At 61.4% G+C, this 16,990-nt stretch overlaps 1 protein-coding gene across 1 annotated transcript in view; it reads left to right on the plus strand.

Annotated features, from left to right (window-relative positions):
- Positions 1-16,101, plus strand: part of SRRM3 (serine/arginine repetitive matrix 3) — a 31,646-nt gene extending 15,545 nt beyond the window's left edge. The window contains exons 4-15 of the mRNA XM_063341849.1: positions 315-449; positions 605-685; positions 1,104-1,133; positions 1,553-1,621; positions 1,956-1,991; positions 2,183-2,233; positions 2,339-2,443; positions 3,274-3,445; positions 9,554-9,882; positions 10,606-10,833; positions 11,097-11,234; positions 13,553-16,101. Of these exons, the coding sequence (XP_063197919.1) occupies positions 315-449; positions 605-685; positions 1,104-1,133; positions 1,553-1,621; positions 1,956-1,991; positions 2,183-2,233; positions 2,339-2,443; positions 3,274-3,445; positions 9,554-9,882; positions 10,606-10,833; positions 11,097-11,234; positions 13,553-13,769 (1,591 nt within the window). The 3' untranslated portion in view covers positions 13,770-16,101. The remainder of the gene's footprint in view (positions 1-314; positions 450-604; positions 686-1,103; positions 1,134-1,552; positions 1,622-1,955; positions 1,992-2,182; positions 2,234-2,338; positions 2,444-3,273; positions 3,446-9,553; positions 9,883-10,605; positions 10,834-11,096; positions 11,235-13,552) is intronic.
- The last annotated feature ends 889 nt before the right edge of the window (positions 16,102-16,990 follow it).

A 16,990-nucleotide genomic window follows, 5' to 3' on the forward strand; every position in this document is an offset into this window, starting at 1 on the left:
CTTAGGCATTGCCAAGAGGGGCTCCGAATGATGCTGAGCCTGGACCCTGTGGGGGCATGGTGGCCTGACCCCCGGGGTGTCCCTGTGCCAGCCTGGCAGGGCTTTACCCCAGGAAGACCCCCACCATGGGGCTTTGCTGCGTGTGGACCTCAAGTGATGTGACCAAGGTCCCCTGGGGTTGCTGTGGCGGAGGAGGATGTTCCCCAGCTCCTGCAGCCGCACTGGGGTTACCCCAGGCTTCCCCCTCCGGCTGCTCCCGTGGGAGACGGGGAATGGGGAGCCCCGAATTAATCCTGCGCTTCCTCCTTCGGCAGCGTGATAGAAAACCACCACGAGGCAGATGGGGAGGAGTACGCGGCGGAGTACCCCGACTACGGCGAGGGCTGCCTGCTGCAGTGCGACTGCTCGGCCGAGTGCTACCGTGAGGACAGCGGCCACCACGAGTATAGGTCCGGCTGGATCCATAGAGGGGATTTTGGGGAGCGGGTGTGCATGGAGGGGAGGTCTCCCCACCTGCCAGGTCCCTGTTGGGGGAAACAGAGGCCAGGAGGCCCCCGGGTGGGTGTTCCTTCTCCCCCCAACCCTGTCTGCTTTCTCCTCCCAGGCTGAAAAGACGCTCGAGCAGCTCCACCTCTCCTCCGCCCAAGAAGAAAAAGAAAAAGAAATCAGGTCACCGCCGGAGCCGGTGAGTCCCCGGCTGTCCCTGTGCTGTCCCCTCTCCCGGGAGGGCAGCTCTCCTCCCGACTCAACCCCTTCCCCAGGCTCCCGTGGGGCAAGTCCCCCCACTTTGGGGGTCAGCGCACCTCAAATCGTGCACCTTCAAGAAGTGCAATGCATCTGCGTGCACCGATGGTGCGACACGCACACGTGTGTGCACACACGCACAGCGCCGTGGGACGCACCACCAGCCCCCCCCCAACTGCATGCACCGGTGGGACATCGCCCGGTCCGTGCTGGGAAGGAGCCGGCTGCCGCGGGGCAGGATTTGGCTCCCCAGGGGGTCTGGCTCTGTCTACCCGCTGGTCCCCTCCCTGGTTAGCGCTGGCCACCTGGGCATGATGCTGTCCCTAATGGCCCTTTCTTCTCTGCCTTCCCCACGGCAGCAAAAAGAGGAAACCCGGCTCGGAGCGCAGGTGAGTGCCCGCCGGGCTGGGTGGGCTTGCGGGGTCCCTGCCGGGCGTGCAGGGCCACCGGGCACACGGGATGGCCTCCACCACCCACCGTCCCCCTCCGAAATCCCAGTGGGAATTGGCCACCCCGTCTCCTGCTGGAGGCTGCGGAGTCCACGAGGTGGCAATGGGACACAGTGGGATTTGGGAGCTCCGGCACTGAAGGCAGCCAGAGCCCTTCTGCCAAAAGCCCCTTTTTGTCCCCCACCCCAAATCCCCCCCCAGGAAATAACTTCCATCCAACGTTCATGCATCCCATGGGTGGTCCAGGGGAAGTGGGGTGCCGGGGGGTGGCGGGATGGGGCTCCCCTGGGCCGTGCGATGGGGCTGCGGGGGGTCCCTTGCTCCCCCCTCAAGGGCACCCACTTTCCCCCCCACCCAAGCTGTGACAGCTCTTCACCCATCCGCAAGGAGAAGAAAAAGAAGACTGGAAAGAAACACAGACGCGACAGGTAGGATGGACACCACGTCGAGTTGGGGACAGCAGGGCTGGTTGGGGACAGTGGGGGCCGGTTCGGGACAGTAGGACTGGCTGGGGACAGTGGGGTGGGTTGGGGACAGCGGGGCAGGTTGGCGGCTGCCCAGGCCCTCGGGCTGGGGTGGGATGGAGACATGGATCGGGATGGATGCCGATGGCTCTTCATGGGGTCATCAGCTCCTCACAGCAGCTGTCGCCTGCCCCATCCAGCAGCCCGTCTGAGGGCCACCCCCCTGCCCCTGTCCCCGTCCCCGGGGGCTGCCCGCGCAGCATGTCTCCTTCAGCTCTGCCTCCTCTTCATCCCTCAGGTCTGAGTCGGGGTCACGGAAGAAGAGAAGACACAGGTGAGAGTGACGGCTGCCGGGAGCCACCCCGCTGCCACCAGCACTGCCAGCTTCCCCCATCGGGGACCCCTTGTCCCCTGCCCTCCCGCTGTCCCCATCCCCTCTGCCCACGGGGATGGACCCATTGGGTCTGAGCCCCCACCACGTGCTGCCCCCGCTCCCGTCTCTGCAGCCTGTGGCTCTTCCCGCAGGTCCCGAAGCCCCAAGAACAAACGGAAAGAGAAAAACAAAGAGCGCAAGAGGTGAGGGGCCGGGATGGCGGGGGGAGCGGGGCGGCGTGCCCCCCTGCCTGCCCCCCCGCGGCGGCTCAGCCTGCCCCTCGGCCCCCCCGGCCGCCCTCTCCGCAGGTCCCGCAGCGAGTCCCCGGCCTGGCGCTCGCACCGGCGCAGCTCCTGCAGCTCCCACAGCGTCTCGCTCTCCTCCGACGACAGCGGCTCCAAATCCCCCGGCAGGTAGGAGCAGCCCGGGACCCCCACCCCCGCCACCACCAGTGGGCCCCCAGCCTCTCTTTTGGGGGACAGGGAGGCAGGTGGCAGAGGTGTGCCCATATGGGGGACACTTATGGGACGGAGGGCAAGGAGGCAGGTGGCAGAGGTGTCACGAGGATGGGGACCCTTGTGGTATGGAAGGTCGAGAGATGGGTGGCAGAGGTGTCCCCATGATGGGGACCTTTGGGGATGGAGGGCCGAGAGATGGGTGGCAGAGGTGTCCCCATGATGGGAACCCTTATGGAATGGAGGGTTGAGAGATGGGTCCTCATGATGGGGACCTTTGGGGATGGAGGGCCGAGAGATGGGTGGCAGAGGTGTCCCCATGATGGGAACCCTTATGGGATGGAGGGTTGAGAGATGGGTCCCCATGATGGGGACCTTTGGGGATGGAGGGCCGAGAGATGGGTGGCAGAGGTGTCCCCATGATGGGAACCCTTATGGGATGGAGGGCAGGGAGGTGGGTGGCAGAGATGTCCCCATGATGGAGACCCTCGGGGGTGGAGGGCAAGGAGGCAGGTGACAGAGATGTCTGCGGGATGGGGACCCGCGGGGGGATGAAGGGGAGCAGGACGGTACTGTAGCATCTTGGGGGGGAGCTGGGAACATGGCGCCTGGCCAGGCTTTCAATATTCAACCAGAGAAAGCAGAAAATGCCAATTTTCACCCCGTTTCTTGCATCGGCAAAACCTGCCCCGCCATCTCAGCCCGGGTTTGCGGCCGCGAAGGGTGATGCGGTGCCGGGCTCGGGGCAGGGGGGATGCCGGCGTCTCTCACGGTACGGTGCCCCGCAGGCTAAGCCCCAAGCGCCGGCAGGATGTCCCCAAGGGCAGCAGCGCCCGCTCCAGCCGCAGCCCGTCCTCCCCCTCGCCGCGCCGCTCGGCCTCGCCGCACACCAACGGGCACAAGGGCAGCGCCCAGAACGGCCGCCACAGCCACGGCGCCCCGCTCCCGGAGCCCTCGGATGTACGTAGGCTTTTCTTGGATCACCGTTCGCTTCCCTCTTCTCCTCCCTCCGCAGGATTTCCCCCCCACGCACCCCAACCCCGGCTCTCCTCTCCCTTCCTTCCCCCCCTCGCTCGGCTCCCCGCCTCGCCCAGCCGGGGCACACCGGGGGAGAAGCGGGGTGCACCCCCCCAGCACCCATCACCTGGGTGCCCGCTCTCCCTGGGGGAGCCAGCCCATCACCTCGGGGCAGGTATCGGGGCAGCCAACAGGTCATCCCCCCCCCAAAAAGCCACACGTCGCTCTGCAGATGTCACCTCCCACCCCAGGGATGACGGCTTGGCAGGCCAGCGTCGCCTGCCAGGGGCACCACCGGGCTCAGCACCTCCCTGGGAGAGGATTGAGCCCAGAGAGTTAAAAAAAAAATGGGTAAAGCTGGAAAATTCTCGTTTCCCCGCCAGCCCCAACCCTCCCCAGCACCAAGGTGCCAACACCGGTGCTCAGGACCCCAGCACGTTTGGGGACCGGGGTTTGGCCAGGGTGGGGTTTGGAGGGGGTTTGGTGCTGGGTGCTCAGACTTTAGGAACTCAGGGTCCCCCGTGACGGGTGACGTTGGGGCCAAGTGTCCCCAGCCCTTCCTTGGCACGCTGGGGGTCCTGGGGGGCTGCTCCCACACTGAACGGGGCAAAGCCCTAACCCAGCGAGACCAATCCCGGTTTAACCAGTGCCGGGGTGGCGAGGAGCCCGCTTCGGCTAGCAGGGGGCTGGAGGCAGGGCTGAGCCGAGGCAACGTGCCGGGGGGACCCCAATAACGGGGGGGCACACACGTCCCCGCTCGCCCTGGGGGGCTTTATTCCCACAGGCGAGGCGCTGCAGGGATGCTCCCGGGCTGGCGGCACCCAACACCGACACCCCAACACCGGCGGGGCTGGGGGCACCCCAGAAAACTGGGCCAGGAGCCCCCCCTCCCCCCCCCCCCCTCCATATTCCCACCCCCTTCTCCCACCCCAGCCCAGCGCCCCCCAGCACCCTGCCCACCTCTCGGGGCACCTCTCTGCTTTCTTCTTTCCTGTGCTCTCAGCTGGGGCACGGTGCGGGGGGGTTTCGGGTGCCGAGGAGCCGCCTGTCACCCACCCAGGCGCCCGGCTCGCCACCCCCCCCCCTTTCCCACCCCCCCGCCCACCCCCCCCAGCATCGCCCAGGCCGCCGAGCCCCCTCGGCTCCCCGGCACCAGCGGGACTTTTCTCCGACAACTTTCTCTCTCTTTTTCTCTCTCTCTCTCTCTCTCTTTTCTTTCTCTCTCTGGTTTCTATTTTTTTTTTTTTTTCTTTTTAATCCCATCTGTGTTTTTCTTTAGCCTCCCATTTGAAAAAAACCCAAACGGTAATATACACTTCCATTTCTTGCTCAGCAGAAGCAGGGACGAGGGGGAGGGAAGGGCAATGAAACGTGCTTTTTTTTTTTTCCCCCACCCCTTGTTTTAGTTTCCTTTCTCATGATTTCTTTTCTTTTCCCTTGTGATGTACAGAAATGCAAAACAATATATATCTCTCATATTTTTCCCCCCCTCCCCGTCGTCGTCGTGTTGTTCTAGAATTTTTTGCTTTTGTGTGTGTTAATGTGGAGAAGAAAACAAAAAAAAAAAAAAAAAAAAAGGCAGATGTGTTTCCTAAATATTTACGACCGCTGAACGTTGTATTTCCATATTTTCTATATTTTGAACAAGGAATTTAAAAGGGAAGAGAACCGAGCAGCTCTACACCCCAAAGGTCGCGCGGGCTCGCTTCGATATCGCGGGGCGAATGGCCCGTTGCCTCCTTGAATTGGCTACTGCCTCGGCGCCCGGGCTAGCGGCTGCCTCCTGCCGTTGTGGGGGTGCTTTTCCTCCACAGCTGCAGGCTGAGGCCCGTGGGTGCTGGGTCACCTGCCCCCCACCTCCTCCCCCCCTCCAAAAGCCGAGCACCCCGTACCCGGGCGAACGCGTCCTGCATCCCGGCATGATGGATGCTGAGCATCCCTGGTACCCGGCACCCTCCTCCCCAGCCTCCTGCAGACCCCCCCCCAAAACTCCGGACTCAGCCCGTCCCCCGGGTGAGCCGTGACCCCCCCCAGCACCCCCAGAACCACCAGGAGGGCCCCGGGGCGCTGCGTGGTGTTGCCTTCCCTTTTAAATACCCGGTCCCGTCTCCATCCATCCCTGCTGCCTTCCCCAGCCTTCCTCCCGCGTCTCTCCTCCTCCTCCTCGCCCACACGCACCCTCTGGCCCCTCTTTCTCTCCGGTTTTCTTTGGGGTAACGCACCCCGACAGCCCTCACCGTGTCCCACCTCCATCCATCGCCTTCCCTGCATGTTATCCGGGATTTTGCCATGTTATAGAGCGACTTTTTAAGACCGAAAAACGCAGCCGGGTTTTACAGGCACCAGCCAGCAAATTCCCCCCCCCCGCCCCGCGGCCACAACTTGGCCACCGGCCACAACTTTTCCATTAAAAAAAAAGAAAGAAAAATTTAAAAAAAAAAAAAAAAAGCTAACGAGACCAATTTTTAAAATAATTTTAAAAAGAAATTAAAAATCTAAGCAAAGCAAACGGGATTAGCCGAGGGGTCTGGATCGCCGTACTAAAGAGTCCTTGTCTTTTTCCCATTCTGCCCTCCAAATGTGGAGATTATTGTTTTCTTTTTTTTATTATCGCATTCCTGTCACTGCCAATTGCGAAGGTAGGTATTTTGTCCACCTCTGCACGTTCACTTCTGCAGATGAGCCTGTTGAAAAGCACCGTAGCTTGACTTAATGTTATTTTCTCTTTCTTTCTGACTTTCTTTCTCTTTCTTTCTCGCTCTTCTTCTCTGTCTCTTTTTCATTTTGTCTCTTTTTGGTGGCTATTTATATATATATATTTTTTTATTATTATTATTTTTTTTTACTTGTATGGTTTTCCCCAGTTAGCTGCAAAGCCATGCTCTTCTCTTACGTTCTTTATTTCTATTTTTTTTGCCCTGTCCACGTAATATTTTTTTCTTTCTTCCCCCCTTTTCTCTCCCCCGTCTCCTCGTGCCGTCGGTAGAATGCATTTCTGTGTCTTTCCGCCCTCCGACTTTGTGTTCGTTTCCATCCAGGGGCCGAGCACGGCTGCTCCCTTTCAGTCCCCCGTTAGGGGCCGGGTAACGAAGGAGAAGATAATTAGCAAGAAATAGGGGCAGCGGCCAGAGCTCATGGTGGGGGGGAGCAGCAGACCCGAGGCACAGGGAGCGTTTCGGGGTGGATGGATGGGGCAAGGAATGAGAAATTGGGGGAGAAGTGCAGGTTTAGCCCCTCCTCGGGCCACGATGGGAAAAAGAAAGCCCAATCCAGGGAAAATACTGGGGGGCTGCGACGGGGAAAGGTTGAAATCTTCCTGCCTGGGGAGAGGCAGCTCCGGGGCACCACGGTCTCCGAGGGGCAGGGGACGGTGTCCCAGCTCTGGCCGTCCCATCCCCGCAACCCCCCAGGGTGTTTTCCCTTTTGGGCCGGGATGTTGCCCATTTGGATTTATTTGGGATGCTTTTCCTTTTGTTGCTTTCCTGCACGCCTGGGCAGGAGACCCCTCCGCCCCCACCCCCAGCCCCAGGGGTTGGGTGGGAATCCCGTATCCCACATCCCGCATCCCGAGCCCGCGGCGTGGCCAGTCGGCACCAACCTGCCACCCTGGGAAAGAGGAACCCCCCCTCTCTTTCTCTCTTCTTCTTCCTCTTCTTCATCTTCATCTTCTCTGCTTTTATTTTTCCCTGCCTGGACGTTGGCTCAGCTGAACCCCCCCCTTCCAGGGATTCTGCGTCCCCTTGGAGGGGTCCGTGTCCCCCGGCGCTTGTGCCATGGGCAGAGCTGGCCACTGCCACCGGCCTCCCCCCTCGCTGGAGCCATGGCAACAGCAGCAAATTGTTAAAAAAAACACCCCAAAATCGGTTGTGGCTCCAGCAGGCCGGCGTGCGGCCGGAGGGGTTGGCTCATCCCTGGGGACAAGGAGGGGACCGGGGACGTGCCACCAGCGGGGTGTGGAGCAGTTTTTGCGACCCCCCCCCCCCGCCTGGGGACGCTCGGGGACACGGTGGCTTTGTGTCCCTTTTGCAGCATCTTCCTGGTGGTCCTCAGGCTCCCACCCCGGCGCCTCTTTTGGGGCAGAAAAGCGGCGTTTAGGAGGTGGTGGGGTGGGCAGGGAGAACTTCGTCCTCCAGGATTAACCGATGGGGCGTGTTTGGGGCAAGGGACCGGTGGGCTACCGGGGTCGCCGGCCCCCAGCTTAGTCCCGGTGCCACCACCCCAACACCCCGGCGTCCCGCCAGATGCCCTCGGCCGGGCTCAGCGCCGCCCCGCGCAGGATTTACCCCTCCAGGGATACTCAGAGACCCCGCACCCGGCTGCGGTCGGGAGAAGGAGACCCCCCCAAACCCGCCCCCCCCCCAACCCCGACAAGCCGGGGTCTGCCGGCTCAGCGGGGGCCGCCGATGCAGGAGCCGTTTCCCCCCATCTTTTTTGGTCTAGCGGTTTTTGCACAGATGGGAGGGGAAAAAAAAACCACCCCAACACCCAGGCAGCGGCCGCAGCTCGGAGGAGCTCAAGATATTTGGGATCTGCTGGATGAGCACCCCCGGGGCCAGGCAAAATCCACCCCCCCCAGCTCTCAGCAAGAGCCCGGCACGGGGGCTTGGCCGCGGCGGTGGCCCAGGGTTTCATCCCCCCTTCCTTCCCCGTAGGAGAAGTGAGTTGGTTTGTTTTATTTCTCCTCTCTCTGGCTCTCTGTCTCTGTCTCTCCTCCTCCTCTCGCTCTTTTTCTTTCTCTCTTGCATTTTTGTGAATCTAATGATGCACTTATATTGCCCCGCTTTTCCCTTCTCTTCATACCTTACCTACTAAAGGAGGAAATGCCACTTTTTTGGTAAGTGGATGTTAACCAAGAGGGACTTAAAAAAAAAAAAAAAAAAAGCATATAATGGAAAAAAAAAAAAAAAAAAAAAAGGAAGCAGAAAGCAAAGTCTGTGTTGAGTGCTGATGAGGACTTAGCAGTTCCCTGCAGAGTCGCAGCTCAATGCGTGTCCCAGGAAGAGCTCAGAGACATTCGTTTATCTCAGTAACGAGGACATGTGTGAAGTCCTGCTTTTTTTGGTTTTAGTTTGTTTAGTTTTTTTCGTTTGGTTTTCGTTTCGGTTTAAATTTGATTTGATTCGGATGATGGTTTGTTTTTTTTTTTTTTCTTCTTTCTTTTTTTTTTTTTTTTTTTTTTTGGTTTCTTTATCGCCTTCTCGCCCCTGGCTCCCCCCTCCCCTCCCCTCCCCTCCCCGGCCTTGCCCTCCGTTGTGGTTCTGTGCCGTCCTCCTCGTTTCTCGATTTGTTTTAAGCCGAAAGCCGTCCTAGCTATAAAAACTACGCATATCTGAACATATATCTCTCTATATATGTGCATGCCTCTGTGTGAGCAGACCCCCCCATCACCTCCAGCCCTCTTCGGTTCGACCCCTTCCCCTCGGCTCAGGCTGATTTACTCTCCCCCCCCTTCCCTTCCCTTCCCTCCTCTCATCTTTTATTTTATCCCCATATTTTTCTCCCTTCATTTGGGTTTTACCCCCTGCCTTTTCCCTTCCCTTTTCTTGGTTGGGATGGGGGGGCGCCGGGGTTTTGCTTTATCCCCGCTCCAGGTGTTGGTTTTTTTGTTTTTTTTTTTTTGGGCGGGGGGGGTTGTTTCTCCCTCCCCGACGACTTGGGGGTTTTCTTGGATTCATTTTTTTGGTTTAGTTTGGCTCCTATCCCACCCCTTCCTTTGGGTTTGTTTTTTTTTGGGTTTTTTGTTGTTTTTTTTTTTTTGTCTTTGGTTTTTGTTTAATTTCAAAAATTTTATTCGAATTATATATTGGTTTTTTTTTTGGCGTTTTTTTGCATGCGGAGGTTTGCATGACCCACGTTGTGGAGGGCGAGAGGAAGGTGCAGGGTAGCGTCTGTGTAGCCTGCCTTATGCGATGTGCGTTGACGTTGTGAACCGCGCCCCCGGCCCGGTGCCCCCCGTTAAAATCCCCTTTCTCCTTCTTTCTTCTTTTCTCCCCCCCCCACCCCAACCTTTCCCCCCCCTTCTCTCTCTTTCTCTCTCTCCCCCCTTGCCAGAGGCCGGCCTCGGCGTCCCCCTCTCCGTGGGCTCACGGCAGGACGGACCCTCCGTCCCCCCGCACCCGGGGGGGCCGACATGGTGCCCGCAGCCCCCGGTCGCCCACGCCGGAGCGGGGCAAGCACGGCCACCGGCATCGCTCCCGCAGCTCCTCGCCGCCACCTCGTCACCGTGGCCAGAGCAAGGGACGGCCACCGGCCCCCCGGGAGCCCCCGCCACCGCCCCTCAGCCCCCCTGGCTACAGCAGCGACTCGGAGGGCTCGGCGGGCTCCCACCCCTACCACCCGCCGCTCGGCCCCGACAGGAACCACGGCGCCCACGCCAAGAAGTAAGGGGGTCCCCAGGACGGGGTCATGCCGTCCCTGCCAGGACGTGGGAGCTGGTCTCTGATATTTGGGGGTCACCAAAATTTGGGGACCCCGGTTCCATCCAGGCAAACCTCTGGGGGCCAGGCTGGGGACAGGGATGACGAAGGGATGGGGACAGGGATGGGGAAGGGGCTTGGGACAGCGATAGGGATGGGGTTGGGGACAAAGATGGGGTTGGGGATGAGGATGGGGTTGGGGACAGGGATGGGAACGGGGTTGGGGACAAAGATGGGGACAAAGATGATGATGGAGATAGGGACGGGGTTGGGGACAGGGATGGGAATGGGGTTCGAGGCAGAGATAGGGGTGGGCTTGGGGACAGGGATGGGGTTGGGGACAGGGATGGGGTTGGGGACAAGGGTAGGGATGAGGTTGGGGACAAAGATGGATGGGGATGGGGAGAAGGAAGAGCCACAGTGGGTCAGTGCCAGCACACTGTAGGAAGGGTCATCCCTGCAAGGGATTATCCCAGCGCGAAGGGCAGTGCCTGCGTGGGATTACGGGATGCAGGATCCCAAGCGGGCACGCACCCCATGCTTTAGAATCAGGGATGCAGCCCAGCCAAAAATTGGAGTCGTGTAGGTGTGTCCGCTGCTCCCCCGTGGCAACCTGGGGTCCCCTGGGGACACCCTGCTGGCCACGGCGGGCGAGATGCGAGGAGGTGCTGGGGTCTGCCTTCGCAGGGTGAAGGAGAGGCACCACCGGGGCCGGCCCAACAGCAGCTCGGAGTCGTCGGCCAAGCACTCCCGGCACGCCTCGGAGCGGAGGAAGAGCCCGTCGCCCAGCCCCGGCCAGCGCAGCAGCTCCTGGAGCTCCAGCGGCTCCCTTTCCAAATCCCGCTCCCGCTCCCGGGAGAAGAGAGCAGGACGCAGCCGCTCCCGCTCGCCCTCGCCGAAAAAACCCGCCAGCAGGTCAGCACCCAGGGGCACTTCGGCATGGGGGGCACCAGTACCAGCAATGGGCTCAGAGAGCATCCATGGCTCAGGGTGGTCCCGGCTCCCCTGGGGCGCGGGGAGGGGGTTGCAGGTCATTGCTGACCCTGCTGGCACTGGAAGCGCCAGCCCCAGGTCGGGGTGTCACCTCCGTGGGGAGCTGCTGTGCATGGCCTGTCCCTGCGTCCCACCCGGGACCCCAGCCCGCACCCCTGACCCTCCTCCTCCTCCTTGGGGTGTAGAGAGAAGGACAATGAGCCCCGAACACGCCATGGTGACCCCGATCCCGCCCGCGCCCGGCGCCGCTCCAGGAGCTACTCCCCCATCAGGAAGAGGAGACGTGACTCCCCCAGCTTCATGGAGCCCAGGAGGATCACGAGGTGGGTCCTGACACGTGGCGAAGCCTCTGTCGTGGCTGCTGGATGAATGGAAGGTTGGATGGGTGGGTGGATGGATGGATGGATGGATGGATGGATGGAAGGTTGGATGGATGGATGGATGGACGGATGGACGGATGGACAGACAGACGGATGGAAGGTTGGATGGATGGGTGGATGGATGGGTGGATGGGTGGGTGGATGGATGGATGGACAGATGGATGGATGGACGGATGGATGGATGGACGGACAGATGGACGGACAGACAGATGGATGGAAGGTTGGATGGATGGGTGGGTGGATGGATGGATGGATGGATGGATGGATGGATGGATGGATGGATGGATGGATGGACGGATGGAAGGTTGGATGGATGGGTGGATGGGTGGGTGGGTGGATGGATGAACAGATGGATGGACAGACTGATGAATGGATGGCTGGATGGCTGGATGGCTGGATGGACGGATGGACAGATAGATGAATGGATGGATGGACAGATGGATGGATGGACGGATGGATGGATGGATGGATGGACGGATGGACGGACGGACGGACGGACAGACCTACAGATGGATGTACGGATGAATGGATGGCCAAATGGATGAGCAGCTCTGTGGATGGATAGATAACCTTGAGGATGACCAGCTGGGCGAATCAGCTGGCCCAGACAGACGGATAACCTGACTGCCTCCAATATTACAACCATCTGATCTCATCCCATTTCAAGGCATGAAAATAGGAATTCATTTTAATCTGTGTGCGCACATTCCAGCAAGACGTACAGCCGCAAGCGTGCCTCTCCCCTGCCCTCCAAAAGCCGGTTGCTCCTCCTTGAGATCCTATTGACTCAGGATCTCGGGCTGTAAGGCAGGCAATATTTAGTGCCAGACGAAACCCTGTGTGCATATATAGTACCTCGTTAGCATGCAGCGCTGGCAGCGGTACCGGTGGCAAGCTGAGATTACCTCGTTCCTGACCTATTTGTCTCTCCTGCTATCAGCCGGGAGATCGGGGCCGTGGGGCGGAGGGGATGGATTTTCAGAAATCAGCTCCAGCTCGCTGTGTGTGGGGGTCTGGAGTTGTAGGGAGGGAGGACAAGAGAAGTACTGCTCAGCCGGGGGGTCGGAGCTCCCTGCAGCCCTCCCCGATGGATGCCCTGGAAAGAATATGGGCTGGGAAAATGGCTCCCAGCCCCGAGGAAGGTTTTCCAGCCTGGGTAGCACTGGCTAATTTCGCATCCCTCCTGCTCCATCCCCGAGCTGCGTTTTGCCAGGATGTCCCCAGGAAGGTGGCAGGGCTCGGCTGGAGGACACAACCCATGGGCCCTGCCGGGGCTGTCCCCCCGATCCCTGTCACCCATCCCTGGGATGGATGGCGACGGCAGACACAGCTCTGCTGGGGGTGCAGGAGGAGCAGAGCCGTTTCTGCCAGGCTTAGAGGACGCTGTGGGGAGGGGGCAGCCAGGGGAACACCCCCAGCCGCCCTCGCCTGCCCCGTAGCCCAGACAGAAGCCCCAGGGCTTTTCCTTGCCCTCCTGCCCTCTCCCCGGTCCCCGTCACCCTCTGCCACCCCTGTATCCGGCACCGCGTGGTCCTGCCTCAGTGATGCCAACTTCTCCTTTTCCATTTCATCCCAAGGTCCCTCTCGGAGAGCATCGCCGCCAGCCTGGCTCCCAGGGTAACCTTCCCCCTTCCTCCTCCTCTTCTTCCTCCCGGACCCCTCTGTGTTGCCTCCGGGCCGTGCCTCTGTCTCTCTTCAGTCCCACTAACACCGGGCCGGCAGAAGGGCGCAAGGGGCCGGCTCCTGCACCGGCTCCAGATGTCCCCCGTGTCCCCCTCCGTCCCCACGTCCCTGTGCTCCCCACGTCCCTCCTCATCCTCAGGCGCCGGCGGGCCGCAGCTCGCCTCCCGCTAATCCTGAACGTCTCTTTTTCAGCAGCTTTCAATCTTTGGTGTCTGGGAAACACAAAAGCCACATTAACCTGCTCACTTTCTGCCCTCGCCGCTGCCTAATCCAGGACTAACACCCCGGGGGGGGGCGTGGGGGGGGGGGGTGGGGGGTGTGTGGAGGAGGAAGGGGATGGAGGCGAGGTGGCGGGGGGTGGTGATGCTGAGCGGCTGCATCCTGACACCCTGCAGCCGGTCAGGGATGACACCCCGCATCCCGACGCCCCGCATCCCTACCAGGGTGACGCCCCGCATCCCTGCCAGGGATGCTCGGCCGTCTTGGGGAGCCAGTACCGGACCCACCCCCCCCACCCCTCTCCCTGAGCTCCCGCCGGGGGCGGGGGGCCTGACTCAGTTTCCCTTTTCCGTTTGCAGCGCTCGCAAGCGTCCCATCCCCTACTACCGCCCCAGCCCCTCGTCCTCCAGCTCGCTGAGCACCTACTCCTACAGCCGCAGCCGCAGCCGCAGCTACGACAGCTACAGCACCAGCCGCAGCCGCAGCCGGACTCGCAGCCCCCCCAGCCGCTCCCGCAGCCCCAGCCGCAGCCCCAGCTACAACAGCCGCAGCAGCTCGGAGAGCGCCGGCTTCTGATCCCCCCCCAAACCCAGGTGCCACCTGCACCCCCAGGAGGGACGGGGAGGTGGAAAACAGCCGGGACCTGCTAAGGATGGACCTGGCGGCGGGGGAAAGCGGGGGCCAAAAACTCAAATGGGTCCTTGCATCGCCCTAGGAGGGGGTGATTCCGCTCCCCCCCCCCCCCCTCCCCCCGCCACCGTTTTGGGGGTCGGGATGGGGTAAGGGGGAGGATTCTTCTTATTTCTGGGAGCAGCGGGGTGGGGTGGGATGGGGCGGGCGAGCGCGGAGCGAGGGAACAAATTGCTCAGCAGAGACCTTGGGGTGAGCGGGTGGGGGCGGCTGGGGACCCCCCCAGGAGCCTCCCCTGTGCTTTTTTGGGTTGGTTTGACTTTTTTAGCACAAGTGTATCCTTGGGGGAGGCGGGGGGGGGTTTGGGGCAGGAGGGGGCATCTTCAGCCCAGGCCAGGCTGGAAAGTGTGATCCCAGTCAGCCGTGAGCCCCGGCTTTCCCCCGGCAGGGGAGTCACGGCGTCCCCATGGTGTCCTGGGGGACAGGGGCACCGTGAACCATTTTGGTCGTCCCCCCCCCGCCCCACCAAGGCCCAAGCACAGGCTGAGCCATGGATGAACAAAACCTGGCGCCCAGCGGCGCCCCACAAATCTCCTCCTGAGCGGGGATGCCCAGGGCCGGGGCGGGGGGCGACACCTCTGCGGGTTAATGCTGCTCGTCCCGGCTCGTCCCTGGCACCCGTCCATCCCACCCAGTTTTGGGGGGGGGGACCAAACCGTCACCCCCAGGAGGAGGAAGCTGCTGGGCTGAGGGCTGGGCTGGGGATTTTCCACCCGCCCCGGGGGGCTGCATCCATCCATCCTCCGGCTTCGGCATGTCCTACCCCCCCCCCCCGCCCCCTCCAACCTTTGGGCTCGCAGCCCCCAGCCACCTCCTGTTCTGGGGCCGAGCGGCAGCTTTTTAAACTTAATTACAGAAAGAGAGAGGAAAGGGGCTCCCAGGCTTTGCCGGCAGCCCCACTTTTGCGGGACTTTGCTGATTTTCCAAAAAAAAAAAAAAAAAAAGCCCCCCCAATGGGCACCGAGGACAGTCCTGACCCGACCCGACCCCCCCCGGCCCGGCCCGGGGCTGTTGGTGTTTAATCCTTGCTGGCCCCGTGTTTTCCGGGCGGCTGGAGCAGGACGATGGGGATGAGTCTCCCTGGGTGGGAGAGCAGCTGCCCGGATTAACCCGCTGCCCCCGGATGAAAAGCCGGGCTTTGGCAGTCCCGCTTGACGCTGGTTTCCAGCCAGCTGGGACTGGTGGCGGGGAGGGGGGGGGGGACACCCTTTGGTCTCCAGCTTGGCTGGTAATGCGACGGCCTCGTTAGCCGGCGGCCTGATGAACCGGAGGTCCCGGGAGAGCAGGGACGTGAGCGGAGGGACACCCCAGGGTTGTCTCCCAAACCCGGCACGTCGAGGAACCAGGATCCACCAGCCCTTGGAGAAACGTCTCCAGGAGCCGGGCCGTGGCGGGTGCCAGCCCCTGGGTATCCCACCCACCCCCCGCTCCGCTGGCAAAGCCGCCGGTCACCCACTGCGGTGCCTGGACAAGCAGAGTCACTAGAAAAGGGGTGAACAGGTAAGGAGGGGACACCCTCGTGGCTCAGCTTGTCCCCATGTGCCAGCCCCGGGCAGGGCGGCAGCTCTGGATGTGACCGTGGCAGGAGGAGGAGGCAAAGGGCCCTGCTCCCCCCAAGCCCGGGGAGATGAAGGGCGTGAGTGCCCAGCATCCCTACGAAACCCTGAGCCACGCACTCCAAAAACCATCCCACCCCTCTCCGGCCGCTGCCGCAGCAGCCCATGGACACCACCCCGCAGCCCCCGTCCCCCCCATCGCCCCCCGGGGAAGCTCAGACTGGCCGCGGGAGCCCCAAAACCTTGCTGGGGGAGGGAGGGCTGTCCCCTGAAAACATCCCAATTCGAGCCACTGGCGGGTGGTTATTTTGCCAGTGGCCGCAGCCCCCAGCCCTGCAGCCCCCCCCCGCCGGGGCCACGGCTCCCAAAAGCCCAAGACTCGACTGCAGCGCCGGCGCGGACAAGCCAGCACATCAGGGAAAATTTCCAGTCTTCCTCTTTTACAGTCTCTGTCTCCTGCCGCGGAGGGAGCTAACTGGAACAAATACTCTGTAGAAATATTTCAGTATTTTCCTCTCGCGCGTGCGCTCTCTCTCTCTCTCTTTCTCTCTCTCTCTCTTTTTTTTTTTTTTTTTCTTTTTTTTTTCTGGGTTGTGAGTACAGCTGTAGATTCAGTGAGCTGGTTCAATTATAATAAAATATACAGTATATATTGTAAATGACTCGGCCGGGCATGGAGCGGTTTCTTCACAGGGGGGCAGCACGGTGGGGTTAACCTGTTCCCTCCGTGCAGGCTCGGTCTTGTCCAGCTCCCCGCGGATTTATCCTCCTCTCCCCCCTGCCTTGCGTCTCCAGCCACCCATGGATCGCTCTTCCCTGGTTCCTCGGCCTCAGCTGTGTGTCTGATCCCCCCAGCATCCTGGGGGGGGGGGAAACCCTCTGAGGAGGCCCTGCTGCTGGGGCAGAGGTCTCCCCTTGCACCCTTCCCGTCTTCCTGCAGCTCTCCCGCCTCCCTGCATCCTTCCCTGCGTCCCTTCTATTTGCCTGCAACCCTCCCATCCATCCCATCTCTCCCTGTATCCTTCCCTGTATCCCTCCCTGCATCCCTCCCATCATCCCTCCCTGCATCCTTCTCTGCGTCCCTCCCCACCTCCCTCCCAGCATCCCTCCCTGCATCCTTCCCATTCCTCCCCGCATCCCTCCCTGCATCCTTCTCTATATCCCTCTCTGCATCCCTCCCGTCCCTCCCACCATCCCCCCCTGCATCCCTCCCATCCCTCCCTGCATCACTGCCTGCATCCCTCCCTGCATCCCTCCTGTCCCTCCCACCATCCCTCCCGCCATCCCTCCCATCCCTCCCTGCATCACTGCCTGCATCCCTCCCTGCATCCCTCCCTGCATCCTTCTCTGCATCCCTCTCTGCATCCCTCCCATCCCTCCCTGCATCACTGCCTGCATCCCTCCCTGCATCCTTCTCTGCATCCCTCCCGTCCCTCCCACCATCCCTCCCGCCATCCCTCCCATCCTTCTCTGCCTCCCTCCCTGCCTCCCTCCCTGCCTCCCTCCCTGCATCCTTCTCTGCATCCCTCCCTGCATCCTTCTCTGCATCCC

Source organism: Chroicocephalus ridibundus, chromosome 7 (assembly GCF_963924245.1).
Source record: "Chroicocephalus ridibundus chromosome 7, bChrRid1.1, whole genome shotgun sequence".
In the NCBI taxonomy this organism is placed as follows: Eukaryota; Metazoa; Chordata; class Aves; order Charadriiformes; family Laridae; genus Chroicocephalus; species Chroicocephalus ridibundus.